This window comes from Thamnophis elegans, chromosome 7, assembly GCF_009769535.1.
Source record: "Thamnophis elegans isolate rThaEle1 chromosome 7, rThaEle1.pri, whole genome shotgun sequence".
NCBI classification, from domain to species: domain Eukaryota; kingdom Metazoa; phylum Chordata; class Lepidosauria; order Squamata; family Colubridae; genus Thamnophis; species Thamnophis elegans.
The window spans coordinates 71,478,289-71,498,626 of NC_045547.1; the positions used below are offsets into that span (position 1 = coordinate 71,478,289).

Consider the following 20,338-nt stretch of genomic DNA (forward strand, 5'->3'; position numbering starts at 1 on the left):
GGGGCATTCACAACTACTGGAGGCAAGTTGTTCCACTGATTAATTGTTCTAACTGTCAGGAAATTTCTCCTCAGTTCTAAGTTGCTTCTCTCCTTGATTAGTTTCCACCCATTGCTTCTTGTCCTGCCTTCAAGTGCTTTGGGGAATAGTTTGACTCCCTCCCTGAGATGTTGGAACACTGCTATCATGTCTTCCCTACATTGTATTAAGTGTCGCATTGATTCTCCTATGTGTTTCAGGTTAGGCTCTTATCATGTCCAAATGCTTCTGTCAAGGAAATAAGACGTTTCACAGGTACCGTATTTTTCAGAGTATGAGACAATCCGAAGTTTAAGACACACCTAGCTTTTGGGGAGGAAAACAAGAAAAAAAATTCTGCCTCTGCCTCCCAGCAATTTGCCTCCTTGCAGCAAACAGCAAACAGTCTGTTTCAGTTTCAGCATAGCCTGATTAGCACAAAGAGCTGATCATGGGGCCTCCCGATGATCAGCTGTTTCAGGCTGCAGGGATTGTCATAGCCTATTACTGCTCACTGACCCGCCTCCGCATCTCGTTTTCAGCTTCTGGGCGGCTGGAATCAAAATGGGCAGAAAATAGGGCATGCAGAGGCCGAAAACAGGGTGCACAGAGCCCAAAAGTGGGATGCGGAGGCCAAAAATGGGGCCCGGGGATGCGGCAATAGGTTATGGCAATCCCTGCAGCCTGAAACAGCTGATCGTCAGGAGGCGACAATCAGCTGCTTGTGCTAATCAGGCTGTGCTGAAACTGAAACAGACTGTTCACTGTTTGCTGCAAGAAGGCAAATTGCTGGTAGGCCAAAGGGTGGTGGTGGGTGGGGCTACATTCAGTGTATAAGATGCACCCAAATTTTCACCCTCTTTTGGGGGGGGGGAAGTGCATCTTATGCTCTGAAAAATACGGTATTTGGAATGAAGGAACTCACTTTATAATAAAGAGATTATCCAAACACAGTAGGAGAATAAATGCAGAAATCTCAAGCAAGGCAATTTACTTTACTTTAGAGGTCATCTACATTGGCTCAAATGTTCTAAAATTAGTAAAAGTGTAATATTAATTGCTTATTAATTAATATTCTTTGAAAGTAGATATGGTAATGGTTTTTTTCAGATTACACCAGTGTCCATGCATTATAAATAAACTCAGAATTGCAGTGGCACACAGATGCTTTTGTAACATTTGAGTTGAGCTATTAGATGCATCGCTTGTGTGGATTCAGAGGCCTTCTCCTCTTGTACTGGAGCTCAGCTGGCTGACTACAGCATGTGTGAAGCATTGAAGACTTACCTTCCCCTTTCTTTGGCAGGCAACCTTGGTTTTATGGCTGGGGCTTCAATCTTCCACGAGGCCAAGCGCTCTTAGAGAAATGGAACCTAATTCCAGATGGAATAGACATTCTTATTACACACGGACCACCTCTTGGTAAGAAAACACTGAAACACGCTTATCTGATTCAGTTCAATTTATATGTCTCTGCCGTGTCCTTGGGGACAGATCACAATTTTCAGGCTTTGCTTTTTCCATGCAGCTCTTCAGATGTAAATTGGTGTGTTCCTGGGTGATTTTTTGTTGTTGAAATACAGTAGTCGTCCATGTCTGCTTATTGCCCTAACATTAGTGAAGTCTCTTGAGAGGATTGTCCTTCGTTAATCACTGGGAATAAAATAATTCAAAGTTAAAGCGGAGTTAAATTCGCATTGCAAATTTTTAAAAGGCATCTCACTGCAAGCGAACGCTGTATCTCCCAACTCAAAAGTTTCTACAAGTTAATAATCACATTTCTCAAGTGAATAGGGCACCATTAGATACTATCGAGAGCATTCACACAGCCAGGGGTAAAACAAACTCAAAAGGGCAGCCACAATTTGTGTTTTGAAGTTTTGACCTTTTTCCGTGCAACATGTGTGGGGCTTTAGATCAGCTACCATCTTGACTTTTTTTACACTTCCCATTACAGAGGCCCCTAAATCTTTTATCTCATACCAGGGGTCGGTTCCTGCCAGTTCTAACCTCTTCTATAGAAGAGGTTCCACAAATCTACCATGCCCTTTAGAACCAGTTCTAGCTCCCTCCCTCCCCCCGCCCGTCCGTCCGCACATCCTCAAGATGAAGAGCGAGAGGAGGAATTCTGGGAGTTGAAGTCCACAAGTCTTAAAGCTATCAAGTTTGAACTCCCCTGGGGGATTTTTTCTAAAGGGTTAGGGGTGCAAGGGTCTTGTAACTTGACAGCTTTAAGACTTGCGTGCTTCAAATGCCAGAGTTTCTGAGCCAACAGTTTGGTTGCTAAGCAAGAGCGTTGTTAGTAAGTTTCACCACATTTTACAAGTTGGCCATGCCCACCCGGTCACATGGCCAGCAAGCCACTCCCACAAAGCAGGCCACACCTACAGAAGAGGTTCTAAAAAATTTTGAAACCCACCACTGTCTCATACCCAACTCTCATTTCCTGCCTTTCTGTAGTCCTTCAACCTAGGACTTAGTATATAAGCCAGAGGAGGTATGCTGCCGGTTCTGACTGCTTCTGGTAGAAATTTTGAGTAGTTTAGAGAATCGGCAAATGCCACTTCTGGCTGGCCTCGCCCCCATCTATTCACTGCCTCCTGAGTCCCAGCTGATCGGAGTCCCAGCTGATTGTCTGGGTCTTCTTTTGTTGCCCTGCACAGGAGAACAGAGCTGAAAAGCAGGTTAGTGGGGTGGGAATAGGGAGTTTGCAGTATCCTTCCCCTGCCATGCCCACCAAGCCACGCCTACATTTCACTCCTGAATTCTCACAGCCCAATCCCTTCCCCTCCAATCCAGCCTGCTGTGACTGATCTGGTTGGAACTGTATGAATTGTTCAGTTGAGAGAATGAATTGTCTCCTTCACTCCTCTTTCATTTAAAAAAAATCCTCTACCTTCTTTTCCAAATTACCCTTCTGATTTGCCTTTCTGTTCACATTTCATTCCTCTAGCAACCACCTGGTTGCACCATGTTCCGGTTCTTTCCCTTCTCGTTGGTTTATGTTCTTCCACCACTGTTAACCAGTGAACCTTGGCAATTACATATGGTGCCCTTGCGCAGGATTCTCACGGACGTCGTATTGTACGGCAACTTGCCCACTTCTGCTGTTGCAAAACTTTGCTCAAGCAAAGAGAGGCTTGAAATTCAAGTTGCCGTCACACGGCTGGAAATAATTCATTGTAAATGAGGTGGTGTAGAAAAAGGCAAAAAGTATTTCCACTTCAAAAATTTTGCAAACTAAAATCCATGAAATTAACTTCTTCATTAAATTAAGCGTTATTTATGTTGAACATGTTTTTGTCTGCACGCAATGCCAACCTTCTGAAGCTTTCCCATATGTTTGCAACTTATTGTGTACACCTGACTACACAAACTAAGAATAATTTATGACACCTAGCGACTGCCTTAGATATTCTTCTCTTTCCATTCTTTTAAAATGTGGGTTAAACAGTAATAACTGCAATCACCAGAAAAGTATAAATCAATGTTGCCAACAATCAACTTGGCAGTTAGATCCACAGGATTTAAAATTGTAAATTTAGTGGTCCCTGAGGTCCAAAACGTTGGGGACCCCTGGTTTAAGCAACTGATGGCAAAGTTAGAGTTAGATGCAGGAACAATTTTGCTATCTCTGCTATTTACTAAAGCTGAGTCTGTGGCTTTACCTGGCACATGGTTTCATGAAAGGTCTCAGATGGCCATTCAGGTTGGATTCATTCTGCATGATACCCTAAGACCTCCAACTGCTGCCCTCAATCTCAAATCCTCAATTTCACAGAAACTCAGAGCTGTGCCTCTGTAATGTAGCAGCAAGTTCTTAAAATGAGCAAAATGAAGGTACTTATTAGAGGAATTTATTCGCACTACGGAACAATCTGCTAATTTTCACATAAGGCAAGCGTTCGCTTCTGTTTATCCCGGTTAAATATGTGTAATTACAGTTCCCAATATTCAGCTGAACTTTCCTTAGCTAAGAGAATTCCGTCCTCACTTTAAATTCAGCAATTCTCACCCCAGCAAGCCAGGGGTGGGTTTCAACCGGTTCGCGGCGGTCCCTGCGAACCGGTTGGTCGGTGAACCCGGAAGTAAGTAACTTCCGGGAACGGCGAAGGGCCCACCCGCCCACCCACGCTCCTTACCCGGTTTTGACGAGTTATGCGCTTCCACGCATGCGCAGGACGCATACAGCGCCAGCGTGATTTTCCAGGAGCAGCTGGAGCATCGCACAGACACTAGTACGCATGCGTGCACCGCGCGCGTGCACAAGGATGCCGCCGGCGCCATTCCAACCGAACCGGTTGGAACGAGGCGAGAAACCCACCCCTGCAGCAAGCCTATCATAACTAGGAAGAAATGGAAATGGAAGAAAACACAGTTGCCCTTTTCTGCTTCCAGCTTCTGGAATAGTTCACTTATTTGCCAAGGACTATTTCCAGGACTGGGGCGGTGTGTGTGTGTGTGTGTTTGTGTGTACTACAGCATGTGAAAACATTCCAGTACCACTACATGACTGAAGCCCCACTCCTGTTTTGTATAGACACAAAAGGGCCGGGCATTGATCGCATTGTTATGGGAGTGGTACAGTGTCTTAGAGGTGGAGCTCTCGCCTCATAATCAGGAAGTTGTAAGTTCGATCTTAGGTAGAGGTAGATATTTCTCTCTCTGGGCACGCTGAGAATATATCTACTGAACAAAACTCTGCACTGGCGACAGGAAGGGCATCTGGCCATTAAACACTCATGGGATGATGGGGTCATTAAAAGATGAGGATGAGGATTGATCGCATTGTTATGGATGGCACCTTGACTTTTTGACCCTGCACCCTTCTTTTCATATCCCACCTGGAAGTGTGCTGAAGCTGGATTCTGCCATTCGTGTGAAGCTTCATTAGCTCCTCAGAATGCATCATCTTGGTTTCTTCAGCCATTATCCCCAATCAGAGCTCTGCATGAAAGAAGCCACTGAGAAGCCAATGAGTTCAACTTATTGCTCTGTGCAGAAATCCACATTCACCCAGCTGAGTTCTTGCAGCCTCTGCTTCAATGTGATTTAATGGTTGGTGTTAGGTAAGCTCCCCGTTGGGAGAGCGAGTACGTTCAGAGAAGCATTGTGAAAGTGTTGTTGGAGAACACACAAACCAGCATACAGAGACACTGCAGTTTAAGTAGGCTTTTACTTTCATGGAAATAGAGGTATCAGTCCATCAAACAATCCAAGTCATACATGGATAAGACAGTCACTCATCAATGTCTTTCAGTTAAGGGATCCAAATAATCCAAATAACATAGTCCATAATCATACAAACAGTCTGGTGCTCAAAGTTTGCTAGCAGTTGCAAAACTTACAATAGCTCACGGCACTTTCTAACAGCCAGCTTCCAAAACACCCAGATCAGATCAGCCCAGTATCTAACAAACAAAGAGCTAACAGTCATTCTGGCTCCCTCTTATGGCCGATTGAGGAAACAGCAACCAATCACATTTTACAGTATGATTAAAAGAAACAGGTATAGCATTGTTACATGATTTATATATTGCCAACCCAACCGTTAGATTATATTCCTAACAGTTGGGAGCTCACCAATTCTCACAACTTTGGTCCACATCTGAAGTCCTTCTACTGTGAAGAACCCCAACATTGAACTAGGATCTGCCTTCTTTGGGATGAAGATCACTGATCTGCATCCATCTTTTTCAGACAACACAGAATTGTAAAAATAATATCATAACAAACATATCATACCTGGCTCAATGGGAATTCTCCTACAAGTTTCAAGATATGCCTTAAGACAGTGATGGCTAATCTTTATGTTGTTGCGCACCAAAACTGTGTGCGCCTGCATCCATAATACAATGTGCGCATGACCCCCCTGGCATTCCCCGCCCCCTGTGTCCATGCACTCAACCCCCCTTGCCCTTTTTTGGCTTCCAGGTTTGTGCAGGAGGCCTCCCAGGCCCAAAATGGCACATAGTGGGAGGCCTCGCGCAGCCCCCCACGCCCCATTTTGGCTTGCAGGTTGGTGCAGGAAGCCTTCCAGGTCCAAAATGGTGCACGGGGAACCGCGCAAGACCCCAAAATACAATGTGAGCGCCCCCATGCATGCACGCACACATCCTAATGCATGCATGCGCATGTCCCCCACATGCACCCTTGCTCATATGCGGCAGAGACCTCCAAAATCAGCAAGGCATGCGCGGTGGAGCTGGGCTGGGGCAACAGCTGGTGTGCCCGCAGAGAGGGCTCTGTGTGCCACCTGTGGTACACATGTCACAGGTTCACCATCACAGCCTTAAGATAACTCCTCACAGAAAGAGTGGACAGTAGTTTGTATTTGTTTTTAACCCTGTCAAACGAAGTTGTGTATCCATTTAATACAAGGAAACAGCAGGATTGGGAGAAGAACTGAGTTTCCTCTGACATACCGTAATCTCAGTCTGAATGGGGCCATAATCACTTGCCCCAAGATGAAGATCTTGAATAGAATTCCCAGGATTTTCCAAATATTGCCACCAAATTATAATTTTTAATATGCCAGAAAGCAAATATTGAAGCCCTGAGGAATAATTATATTCACTGTTCTTAACTAAAGTCAACTGCTCCCTTCACACCTAGATTCGATCCTTTTCCTACAAATTACTGTCATTGGCTGACAACTCCTTTGTTGAATGCCTAAACTGTTAAGTGAATTATTTCTCTGCTAAAAATCTGCATTTAAGACATCGCAATTATTTTAGCTCCATTACAAATATCAAAAGTGGCATCTGAGCTTCTTTTATATTTTTCACTTGGGTTATACCCAGTGGTGGGTTTCAAAAATTGTTCGAACGTACTCTGTGGGTGTGGCCTCCTTTGTGGGAGTGTCTTGCCACCCATGTGACTGGATGGGAGTGGCTTGCCGCTCATGTGACCAGATATGAAGATGCCAACGACACTTGTCAGAATCACCTTAAATTACCTCACACACAGCACTGGCATGCATAAGAATATGATGTAAACTTGTTTTTTAAGAGGCATCTTTGGTTTGTGTTAAAACAACTTCAACACATGCAATGTTCTGATTGCACCACAAACGCAGTAGTCATCCTTACCTTTCACAGAGGCACTGGGTTTTATAAATATGAGCTTGATAGTGTAGAATAATCATATCCAAGGACCAGTGATGGGTTTCAAAAATTTTGGGAACCTCTTCTGTAGGTGTGGCCTGCTTTCTGGGTCCACTGGTGGAACCTCTTCTAACAGGTTCAGTAGATTTGACAAACTGGTTCTACTGAATAGGTGCGAACTGGTAGGACCCCACCTCTGGTTATACCCCAACAATAAACCACATCCTAATGTACAGGTAAAAGAATAATAAAATTATCCGATACATTTTATTGAGACTTTCTTTTGTGTTTTTTGACCAAAATTGTATATTTGCATTTATTAGAACCATCTCTATCTTACACACACACACACACACACACACACACACACACAAATGCAGCTTTTAGTTGGTAGATTGACTATAACACTAAGGTGACCAGACGTCCTGCTTTTGGCGGAATACCGTATATACTCGAGTATAGGCCGACCCGAATATAAGCCGAGGCACCTAATTTTACCACAAAAAACTGGAAAAGTTATTGACTCGAGTATAAGCCTAGGATGGGAAATGCAGCAGCTACCGGTAAATTTCAAAAATAAAAATAGATACCAATAATGTTTTTGAATATTTATTTCAAAGAAAAACAGTAAACTAGTGGTGTATTCAATGAAATACTTCACTCACCTCATGATGCTGATGTCCCGCTGTGATGATGATGTCCCGTGCAGCCGCGGGAGCGATGTCCCGCCTCCTATGACACACGGCACAGTGATTCCTATCATTGGATCACTGTACCAGAGGAGGTGGGACATCGCTATGTGGCTGCTTGCTATAACAAGGAGGAGGTGGGACATCGTTGCAGAGCAGCAGGAGGGGGAGGAAGGGGAATCGTAAGACAGGCCTGCATTACATTAGAACGTGAGGAGGGGGGATGGTGCGGTGCGCGCTGCGCGGCAAACTGACACAGAGGGAGGGGAAACTCACAGGGGCACTGGGCCATTCACGAGTGTCACCCAGCGGCATGGCCCCGCCCCTTTTTCTCCTCCATTTCGGGCAAATTTTTCACTGACTCAAGTATAAGCCGAGGCGGCTTTTTTCAGCCCAAAAAGTGGGCTGAAAAACTAGGCTTATACTCGAGTATATACAGTAGTCACGCTTTTTCACAATTTTTCCCGCGTCCCGGGTGTGTGTGTTAAAAAAGTCCCTAAGTGTTGTATTCTATTTTTTTTTATGTACACCGAAGACAAATTCCTTGTGTGTCCAATCACACTTGGCTAATAAACTACTCTACTCTACTCTACTCTACTCTACTCTACTCTACTCTACTCTACTCTACTCTACTCTACTCTACTCTACTAATTTCTATTTCAATTCTAATAAGGAGTTTAGCTTCTCTCTCTTGAAAATGTAAGCTAGCATAATGCAAGCTAGCTTTAGCTTTCAAACAGTTCATTTAGTGACAATGGCATTGAAAAAAGTGACTGATGACCATTTTTCACACTTAGCGACCATTTTTCACACTTAGCAACCATTGAAGCATCCTCATGGTCACGTGATCAAAATTTTGATGTTTGGCAACAGATTCATATTTATGATGCTTTCAGTATCCTGGGGTCATGTAATCGCCTTGTGTGACCTTTTGACAAAATATAAAATTTTTAATCAAGCTGCCCCCCCCCGCCCCCGGTCAATGGTGTCCCTCTTTACCAATCTGAAAATCTGGTCACCTTATATAACACCTCGTGCTTGTATACATCATCATTCAATTTTATTCGATTGTATGATTGTCATTCACTCTTATTTCTGTACATGAACAAAAATAGGTTTCCAGCTAGAAGAGCTAGATATAGAAAGAAGTAGAGTCTTGAATTTGAGATATAAAGTTTTTCAGCACCTTATGAATTGTGTTTGTTTCTTATTTTGAAGGTTTTCTAGACTGGGTTCCTAAGAAAATGCAACGGGTGGGATGTGTTGAGCTGCTGAATACAATCCAGAGACGAATACAGCCACGACTGCATGTTTTCGGACACATTCATGAAGGTCAGGAATTGTATGCGTGTGTCTTATTTTCATGCATGAAAATTAAAATGAATAACACAAAGTTGTTGAGATATTCACTGGAGTAGGCAAGAGATATGTTGATTGATTGCACTTCAATCCCCTCTGCTTTGGGCTATAAAAAAAACTTCTGTCACATTGAATAAGATGTTAAAAATCAGTCTTTGCACAGCGAGGAGCAAGAGTGAGTAATTGTGTCCCTAGAGGAGGACAAAAAATGGTTATAAGGCAACTGTACAATCATGGCCACTATGTTGACTCCCCACCACCACATATAGTCCCTCCTATCGTGACCCGACAAAAGGGTGAATGACAAAACCGCGCCGGACTAAACTGCGTCGCTGACGTCATCAACGTGGCGACAACAGCCAGTGTGGAGAAAGAAGGGCGCTTTAAATAGCGCGTCGAAAGAAAGCCGATTTAACTTAAGGTAAGGGTTAGCTTTAGGGTTAGCTTTAGGGTTAGGTTTAGGGTTAGGTTAAGGGTTAGGGTTAGGGGTAGGGGTAGGGGTAGGGGTAGGGGTAGGGGTAGGGGTAGGGGTAGGGGTAGGGTTAGGGTTAGGTTAAGGGTTAGGGTTAGGGTTAGGTTAAGGGTTAGGTTTAGGGTTAGGTTAGGGTTAGGGTTAGGGTTAGGGTTAGGGTTAGGGTTAGGGTTAGGTTAGGGTTAGGGTTAGGGTTAGGGTTAGGGTTAGGGTTAGGGTTAGGGTTAGGTTAAGGGTTAGGTTTAGGGTTAGGTTAAGGGTTAGGTTTAGGGTTAGGTTTAGGGTTAGGTTTAGGGTTAGGGGTTAAGTTTAGGTTTAGGGTTTACAGCGTGCTTCTGTCTCTGCGCTGTTGTCGCCCAGTTGATGACATCAGCGACGCGGTTTAGTCGGGCGCGGTTTTGTCGTTCGCCCTTTTGTCGGTGAACCCCTCCTATGGATCCCCTTGAAGGACCTACTTTTTATCAACTAGTAATGCCAACTCTAGCCCAGGGGTGTCAAACCCAAGGCCTGGGGGCCGGATCAAGATGCTTAGATCTGGCCTGAGGAAGCTGCCCTGGGAACAGCGCAGGACTGGCCCACAGTGTCTCCGCCAGCAAAAACAGAGCTCCTTTTTTGCTGGCTGTGGGTTGCAGGAGGCTGCCACAGCCGAAAACTGAGCTCGCAAGAGTCACGTGCGGCTTTCCCGAGCTCCGTTTTCACTGGAAGAGGGTTGTAGGAGGCCATTGCAGCTGAAAACGGCGCTCGGGAACCTGCTTTCAGTGGCAGAAATATACAGATAGAGTAGTCCTCAACTTACAACAGTTTAGTGAGCATTGAAAGTTATAGCAGCCCTGAAAAAAGTGACTTATGCTCATTTTCCAAGTTATGGCCTTTTCAGCGTCCAACGATCATGTGCTCAAAGTTCATATGTTTGGCAATTGGTTCATTTTTAGGGCTGGTGCTGTGTCCCAACTTCATGTACAGTAATCCCCTTTTGCCACCTTCTGACAAACAAAGTCAACGGAGAAGCCAGATTCCTTTAACAAACTGGTTTACTAACTCATCAACTGCAGTGATTCACAATTGGGCTCAATTGTGGTCATAGGTTGAGGACTACCAGTTTAGTGTTGGCTCAGACTCTACAATGGAGCTCTTTCCACTATTTCATACCAGCATCTATTAAGCAATAAACACAGTAAAAGGAACAGGAATATATAATAAGAGCCGAGATGGCGCAGTGGTTAAATGCAGCACTACAGGCTACTTCAGCTGACTGCAGTTCTGCAGTTCAGCTGTTCAAATCTCACCAGCTCAAGGTTGACTCAGCCTTCCATCCTTCCGAGGTGGGTAAAATGAGGACCCGGATTGTTGTTGGGGGCAATATGCTGACTCTGTAAACCGCTTAGAGAGGGCTGAAAGCCCTATGAAGCGGTATATAAGTCTAACTGCTATTGCTATTGCTAATATACACTATATTGCCAAAAGTATTCGCTCACCTGCCTTTACTCGCATATGAACTTACTGTAAGTGACATCCCATTCCTAATCCATAGGGCTCAATATGACGTTGGTCCACCCTTGGCAGCTATAACAGCTTCAACTCTTCAGGGAAGGCTGTCCACAAGGTTCAGGAGTGTGTTTATGGGAATTTTTGACCATTCTTCCAGAAGCGCATTTGTGAGGTCACACACTGATGTTGGACAAGTTTACGTGGCCTACCATTTCGTGGCTGAGTTGCTGTCGTTCCCAAACACTTCCATGTTCTTATAATACAGCTGACAGTGGACTGTGGAATATTTAGGAGCGAGGAAATTCCACGACTGGATTTGTTGCACAGGTGGCATCCTATCACAGTTCCACGCTGGAATTCACTGACCTCCTGAGAGCGACCCATCCTTTCACCAATGTTTTTAAAAACAGTCTGCATGCCTAGGTACTTGGTTTTATACACCTGTGGCCATAGAAGTGATTGGAACACCTGATTCTGATTATTTGGATGGGTAGGCGAATACTTTTGGCAATATAGTGTATTTCCAGCAGATGATAGTAATTTAAAATAAAACAACAAAGTAGATTTTTACCTTGAATTTCTCAAGTTATTCAAAATGATGATATAAACAAAAAACCTAAGTACTAGAATGTTCCATTATGACATGGATGCTGCTGATATGTGCTACTAACTAAAGAGACAAAAGCAAGTGTCCATTTATTGAATTTCTGGGAAAGAAATAATTACTGTACCACCAGTCTATTTTCATGAAAACCTTATTGTTTGTAAAAACATCCGCCTTTAAACCTCTTCCTCATGTGACAGAATTCTATTATTTTCAGTAAAAAGCTGTTCCTCATTATCCTCTCTGCACCCTGCTTTATTTTTCGACGTACATTTATTACATCTACATTATTATCTCTGTATCTCAAGATTTTTCATACAATGCCAAAAAGATACTCTACAACAAATTTTTGCTAGAATTAGATATATGTTTTTCAAAGATAATTTGGGAATAATAATTGTCTGAAACTTTGGATCTTCCAGAATCATAATTAACCTCAAATGTCTGCATTTTGCTTCTCTGTAAAATAAATTTCCTTCAGCCTTTACTTTATGATTTGCTCTATGCAAAAGGTCTCTATACTTTAGCTGAAGCAGGGGTGGGTTCTGGCTTCTGCTACTGCCGGTTCACTCAGGGATGCGCTTTAGGAGCACGTGCGCATGCGCAGTAGTAAAAAAAATGCTTCTGTGCATGCGCAGAAGCAAAAAACAAGATGGTGGTGCCTATGGCACCGCAGATAAAACTGGTTCGGGGGCATGGGAGGCCGAGTTACTACCTACTTGGCTGAACTGGTAGGAACCACCTCTGAGCTGAATTGCACTCTGTCAAATTCCATAGCATATAGAACCTGCTGCAATTAATAGGTTATTTCGAAACATTCGTATCTGAAGGGTAGCAACAAAGCCAACTTATGAAGGGAGACATGGATCATTGTGACATTCAGTTATATAGAAGTAACAGATGTTCAGCCTCTGAATACCCTGTTTCCCTGAAAATAAGACCTCCCCGGATAATAAGCCCAATCAGGCTTTTAAGCGCATGTGCTAAAATAAGCCCTCCCCCCAAAATAAGCTCTCCCTGAAAATATTGCAACACAGCAGCAGCCACCTCCTGCACCTCAAAAATAATAAGATCTCCCTGAAAATAAGGGCAAGTGCTTATTTTGGGGTTCAAAAGAAAATAAGACCCTTATTTTGGGGAAAACACAGTACTATTTAAAAGCTCTTAATGTCGAAAATATCTTTATAGGGGTAAAAGCAAGAAACAGAGCAAGTAAACCGTAATGCTCTGATGGTACATATGCTTTTTCCTTTTTTCTTCTTAATTCACTCTGGATGTACATTTAATTTGGCTTCAGAATATCTGAAAGGAATCTGAATTCTATGGAGACCTCCAGGTCCAACATGCAAAGACCCTGCCTTGAACAGAGGCTTAATATCCATTCATTTGGACCAGGGGTGAAATGCTGCTGGTTTGGGCCGGTTTTTCTGAACTGGTATTAAACAAATGCTTAACAAAGTAGAAAAAAATTCCACCGATCAGTTGTGCTGTATGATGGTAGGAACTTTTTTTAACTTTTTTTTTAGCATTTGGGGTCTGTTTTTGCTCCCAGGAGGCTTCCCTGAGGCCTGCTAGACCAAAAACAGAGGCGATGGGGTGTGCTGTGAAATAAAGAAAGAAAGGAAGGAAGGAAGGAAGAAAGAAAGAAAGAAAGAAAGAAAGAAAGAAAGAAAGAGAAAAGAAAAGAAGGGAGAAAAAAAAGAGGAAAAGGAAAAAGGAAAAAAGGGGGGAAGTGAGAAGAAGAGAGAGAGAGGAGAGGGAGAGGAAAGAAAAGAAAGAAAAGAAGAAAGGAGAGAATGGAGGGGAAAAAGAAAAAGGAAAGAAAGAAAGAGAGAGGGTGAGAGAGAGGATGGGAGACAAAAGGGATGGAGGGAAGTGAGAAGAAAGAAAGAAAGAAAGAAAAAAGGAAGAGGAGGGCAGGGAAAAAGAAAGAAAGAAAGAAAGAAAGAGAGGGAGGGAGGGGGAGGGAGGGATGGAGGGAAAAAGAAGAGGGAGGAAGGCCACAAACCTGGCACTGGACGCAGCTTCAGAGGAGACTTTAAAATAGCACAGCAATTCAGAGCTGGAAGGGACCTGGAGGTCATCTAGTCCAACTCCCTGCTCCAGGAGGACATTGTTAAAGTGAGTTCTGTCCCCCAGTCTGTCCCCCAGTCACATGACTATATAGCCACGGCCACCCAGTCACATGACACACACCCCCACGCCATGCCCACAGAACCGGTGGGGAAAAAAATTAGACTTCACCACTGATTTGAATGATGATTTCATTTATTAAAAAAAAATTTAATTTTTAATTTGAAACAGGTACAACATCTTTCTTTACATGCTATAAAAAGTGTATCAGTCGGTCACAAATAAACTTTGGTACATCTCCTCCACAGTCAACAAACATAACTCAAGCATTTTAACTTAGATATTCATACATATCACCATCATCATATATCCATTTTCATTTGACTGTAATTACTATTTAAAGATATTAATAATAATAATATTCTTAAACAACACATACCCACACCAGTGGGAAAAGAAAAACTCAAAAAAGAAAACACACACACACACACACACACACAAAGAGCAAAAAAGACAAAAAGAACAAAAAACAAGGCAGGGAATAAAAAACAAAAAACAAAAAAAAAGAGGAAAAAAAACGAACACAGGTATATATTATCAAATATATATTATCAAAAAAAAAGTATATCAGCTGGTTACAACATGTTTTGGTGCATCTCTTCCATTATTTCATATTAATTCAAATATCTTAACTCAAATGTTTACCATATTAACATCATTATACCTCCACTTTTAATTGACTATAGTTGTTTAAACATCCTTCATCCTTAACTAATGATGATTTCATAAGAAGAGCCCCATTTTCTTCTTGAAGAACCAAGTAGAATCGTGCATTCAGTTGGAGGGGGCCTAATCTCAATTCAGTTTTAATGTTAAAGTTTTAGAGAGGGGAAATTCATTGCAGAGGGGCCCTAAATTGTACAGGGAATTATTTAAATTGTAGGGATGGGAAACTATTCTTCACAAAAGAGGAGGGGGCATCAGAGTGCTGTTTGCTTGGATTCAAGAAGGCATTCATGTTTAGTGCTGTGATTGATTGATGTTCAATGGGATGAATTAGAATTTTTATACGGCCAAACTTTGTGTAATGGGGCGTGGCATGAAAGCAACATAGCCAGAGAACAGGTCTAACTCCCCTTTATTGCTCCAACTTTGCCCCCGAACGTCCCCATGTGCATTACAAGTCCTGGAGCAAAACTCTCATGTGCACCTCCAGCAGTTCAGTAAGCAAGGTTAGCCAAACAGTAACCAGGGCAAGAAGTTCAGTGAAGCAGGCAAACAGTACAAGCACTACAGGACAGAGCACAGTAATCTCCAGGGGTCAGCAAGTGCACACAAGGCTCTACAGATTCAGTACTTGTTACTGACAAATGCCCCTCCCACTGGCACCTCCTTACCTCTCAATCCCCAGGTGTGCCTTGTGAAGGGGGCGGGACACTCTTCTCCCTAGTAGCCGGTTAAGTCTGAGTTCTCCCCTTCTCTCTTCTCTCCGAGTTCTAGGATCAGGAGTGGGTGGTCCTTGCTCTTCAAGTGAGCTCTGTCTTTCCTCCTCCTCCCTGTCTGCAAGCCTTTCTGATCCTGAAAAGCCTTGACTCTACCCTTTTCTAGTTTCCCCCAAGGCCAACAGAGCTGCCCACTCAATTTCTGTTGGCTCTGAAGGGGGTGGGTGGGACACTCTCTTCCCTAGTAGCCGGCTCAGTCTGCGTTCTTGCCTTCTCTCTTCTCTCCGAGTTCTAGGATCAGGAGTGGGTGGTCCTTACTCTTCGTCTGAGCTGTGTCTTTCCTTCTCCTCCCTGTCTCCAAGCCTTTCTGATCCTGAAAAGCCTTGACTCTACCCTTTCCCAGTTTCCCGCAAGGCCAACAGAGATGCCCTCTCAATTTCTATCGGCTCTCGTTCCAGCTCATCTTCCCCCACAGATTCAGATTCCAACAGGGACACTTTGATGTATAACAGAAACAGTGTACTGAAGAACAGCTTATTTATAACAATGTTTTTAATTTTTTTAGGTTACGGTGTTATGGCTGACGGAACGACTACCTATGTGAATGCTTCTGTCTGTACCATGAATTACCAGCCATTGAATCCACCTATAGTAATTGATTTACCTACTCCAAGAAACACATAATTGTGCCAGAATGGAAATATGTAATTTATGCCACTGTAAAAGAGCCAAGTAACCATGAGATTGTGGCATTATTTTTATTGTTCTTTATAGACAATGTGGAAAGATAGAAATGGACAAGTAACAAAGGCGTTTGGCATCACAACCTTTGGAAAGTGTATTCCTGGGTTTAGCATTTCATTGTTTTAAAAAAAATTGTTAATATGAAAAAGGAAACAACTTCTGCATTATAGACATTGGTGCATTTTGTATATTCCATATGCTGTATTGAATTTATGAAAGGACACATCTCTTCAGCAACATGATTTGTTATGAATGCTTGCAGTTTTATATGTGTGTTCAGTAACAGCCTTTTCATTTATATCTGTACAGAGGAATAATCACACCGAGAGTCAAAATTTGTGATTGTGTGAAATACACTTTCTTTAAACAGTATCTCCATGTAATCACCAAAAGAATAATAGTCTTATCCTACATTGTTTCGAAGTCTATACCTATTCTTTCTGTTCAGAAAAACAGCAACTCTTGTTTGCAACAGGGAAAGAACGTGGAAAGAAAATTGTTATAATATGAATTACTGAATTTTGTGTTCACAACAGAAACATTTTAAAAATGATGTGGTTTTAAAATCAGATGAAAACTCAGGAATTAATTTTTCCTCCCGATAAGTAAGATATTCTGCTACTTTTAAATCTTATCTACAAACTTTTAGGTTGTGGCCTCCACTGAATTTTTCTTAAGGCCGATAGCAGTGGCCTCCGCTGAATTTTTCTTGAGCAATGATGTGGAAGCATCAGGTAGAAGCCACAGTTACCCAAAGCAAATTAAACAGGTTGTTCGGGTCCTGTTGTTGGTTTTTGCTGTTGTTTTTACATATAATTTGGTCATAGCAGTGATCCTGGATAAGACCGATCTGTATGATCATTGGGACTGAAAGCCAGTTTGGCCTAGTGGTTAAGGTATCAGGCTAGAAATCAGGAGACAGTGAGCTTTAGTCACAGCTGGTATTCAGTCAGTTCGGACAGGTTCAGGCGAACCGGTTCGCTCCGACAATCAGCTGGCCCCGCCCACCCACCCCTGCTCTATTCTATCCTTTATTTCCTGCTTTCTAGCTCATCTCAATTGCATGGCACAGCTGATTCCCTCCCCCAGCTGTTCTATTTACCGTTGCTGACTTGGAAGGTAAGCAGCTGAGCTTCTAAATGCTCCATTTTCAGCGCTGTGCATGCGCTCACCAGACCAGTTGTTAAACCAGCAGCATCCCACCACTGGTTTTAGTCCCATCTTAGATATGAAAACTGGCTGGATGACTTTGAGCCAATCATTCTCTCTCAGTCCAATAACCAATAACAAGGTTGTTATTGTGGGGAAAATAGGAGTTGAGGAAGGAGTAATAAATACGTTCACTGCCTTGAGTTATTTATAAAAAAAATAATGGCAAGATTTTAAAAAAATCAGCACTGAATAGATAGCACATCATTGATAAATCAGACATAGCAATCCTGACGTCAAGCACGAAGAATCACTTCAATGTGATCACTAGCATTAGAAGAAATTCAATGCAGTTGCTAGTTCTGTAAAATCAGAGGTACAGAAGTCTCCAGATATGGAAAGCAAACATTTTCACATTGAAGATTGATTGATTGATTCACAAGCCAAGACCATGAAAAGTGCTAAATGCTATGTACACATCTGTTTCTCACTATGTCACAACTGAACATGAAAGGGTTATTTTGTTATTGTGGTGCCCAGGAGCTTCCCTGGCATCATTTGCAGCTTCAGCTTAACTGGATCTGTGATATTATTCAGCAACTGACCAATATTTTCAGCCACAGAGAAGATTTCTCACTGTAGGGTTGTGATGGCATGTGTGCCACAAGTGACACACGGAGCCATTTGTTAGTGCGCCCTGGCCAGCTGACTTCGGCCTTCTTTTTCGGCCATTTTTTGCCTTCCAGAGGCTTCCCTGAAGCCTTCGGAGGGCGAAAAACAACCCAATCCACAAACCAGAAGTTCAGGAACGGAAGTTTGGTTAGGACCGTTTTTTGCCCTCTGGAGGCTTCCGGAAGCTGTTTTCACCCTCCCCAAGTGCCGAGAAAGCCTCTGGAGCCTGGGGAGAGCGAAAAGCGGATCTATCGTGCATCAAAAGCGGGAGGGAGGGTGGGGGTCGTGCGCATAGCATTATGGGTGTGGGCCCGCCCGCGCGTAACTCCCCTGCGCTCCCCCCACTTTTGGCACGCGATGGGAAAAATGTTAGCCATCACCGCTGTAGGGTAACCCTCTTTTTTTTAACAATTTGTTTTTGTGGATTAGCTTCCCTCACTCCTAACTGAGGTATGCGGGTATGTGAGATGAGCAAATGACTAAATGCAAATTAAGGCTTGCATGCCAGCAAGCTAGCAACAAAAAATAAAGATTAATTTCTTATAGATTTCCCAAGCACAGAATGTTTCCACAAGTTGCCACCTATTATTATACACAATCAGGTAGTGGAATTTTATACTATGACTCCATGTGGCTTCTTAAAACATAGATTTTATAGTGAAAAATCATGATTTTGTAGTGAAAATCGTGAGGAAACAAACTGCATTTCTCAAATGAAGGCTTACGTGCACATTGCAAACACCTCAAAATGCAGTGAACATTTTGAAAAAAAGCAGCTCCCCCTTTCCCCCCCTTGTATGTCAATCAGGAGATATTCTCTGAATATTTCTCCATGAGATGATACTTCTTTCAAAATGCTATGTATTTTTATGTGAGAATGTTACAAAAGGAGTTATAATCTTTAAAAGGAAATAACTGTATTAAGACCCTTTGTTGGTTCCACAGTTTTTAGGATAACGGGATTGTTGTTCAAAAGTTGGGTGATGTTAAAATGGACCAAAAAGTAGCCAAAAGTGCAAACCTTCAAATTCTCTTAAACTCTCTCTCTCTCTCTCATCCATGCAGAATACAAAATAATAGAATTGGGAGGGATCTTGTGGGGTCTTCTAGTCCAACCCCTACTCAAGCAGGAGACCCTGTAGTATTTCCGACAAGTCCAGGCTCTTCTTAAAAACCTCCAGGGATGAAGCACCCACAACTTCTGAAGGCAACTTCTGTTCCACTGGTTAATTGTTCTCACTGTTGGGAAGTTTCTCCTTAATTCCAAGTTGCTTCTCTCCTTGATTAGTTTCCCTCCCTTGTTTCTTGTCCTGCCTTCGGGTGCTTTGGAAAATAGGATGAGTCCCTTTTCTTTGTGGCAGCCTCTCAAATATTAAAATACTGTTATCATGTCAGCCCTAGTTCTTCTTTTCTTTAAACCAGCCATACCAGATGTGGGTTCCTACCCGTTCGGCCGAGTAGGTAGTAACTCGGCCAGCCACACACCCAAACCGGTTCTATCGGCGGCGCCATAGGTGCCACCATCTTGGGTTTTTTGCTTTCGCGCATGCGCAGAAGCATTTTTTACCCATGGCACGCCAAAACCGCGGTAGACTACAGCGCGCCCGACGAAAGCGCGTACATGACGTCATCAGCAGCGCGACAAATAAAATTAAAAATAAATTAAATTAAAATTAAAATTAAATTAAAACAAGCCGATTCACATAAAGGTAAGGGTTAGGTTTAGGGTTAGGTTTAGGGTTAGGTTAAGGGTTAGGGTTAGGTTTAGGGTTAGGTTAAGGGTTAGGGTTAGGTTTAGGGTTACGTTAAGCATTAGGGTTAGGGTTAGGGTTAGGTTAAGGGTTAGCGTTAGGTTTAGCGTTAGGTTAAGGGTTAGGTTTAGGGTTAGGTTTAGGGTTAGGTTAAGGGTTAGGTTAAGGGTTAGGCTTAGGCTTAGGTTTAGGGTTAGGTTTGGGGGGGTTAGGTTTAGATTTACGCATTAATTTTAAGTTTACCGCTCACAGCGTGCTGTTTTCGTCGCGCTGTGATGACGTCACGTACGCGCTTTCGTCGAGCGCGCTTTAGTCTACCGTGGGTTTGTGGTGGAACCTTTTTTACCTACTGCGCATGCGCGTAGCATGCATCAAGTGTGCGCACCCACAGCACGTCCCTGAGCGAACCAGCAGTAGAAGAAGCCAGAAGAAGCCACCCCTGAACCATACTAGCCTTTTTTTTCTTATGCTTTAGTCTCCAGGCCCTTAATCGTGTTAGTTGCTCTTCTCTGCACTCTTTCCAAAGTCTCAACATCTTTTTTATAAAGTGATGATCAAAACTGGATGCAGCATTCCAGATGTGGTCTTACTAAGTTTTTATATAGCAGTACTAATATTTTGCATGATTTTGACTCTATCCTTCTGTTTATGCAATCAAGGATTGCCTTAGTTTTTGTTTTGATCTTTCTGGCTGCTACTGTACACTTGGCTCATATCCACTAGGACTCCAAGATCCCTCTCACAGTTACTGCTTTTGAGCCATATTTCACC

At 42.9% G+C, this 20,338-nt stretch overlaps 1 protein-coding gene across 1 annotated transcript in view; it reads left to right on the plus strand.

The window, feature by feature from the left end:
* MPPED1 (metallophosphoesterase domain containing 1) overlaps positions 1-15,935 on the plus strand; it is a 72,394-nt gene extending 56,459 nt beyond the window's left edge. Inside the window, exons 4-6 of the mRNA XM_032222081.1 lie at positions 1,325-1,440; positions 9,032-9,145; positions 15,817-15,935. Coding sequence (XP_032077972.1) covers positions 1,325-1,440; positions 9,032-9,145; positions 15,817-15,935 — 349 coding nt within the window. The remainder of the gene's footprint in view (positions 1-1,324; positions 1,441-9,031; positions 9,146-15,816) is intronic.
* Positions 15,936-20,338: the final 4,403 nt, after the last annotated feature.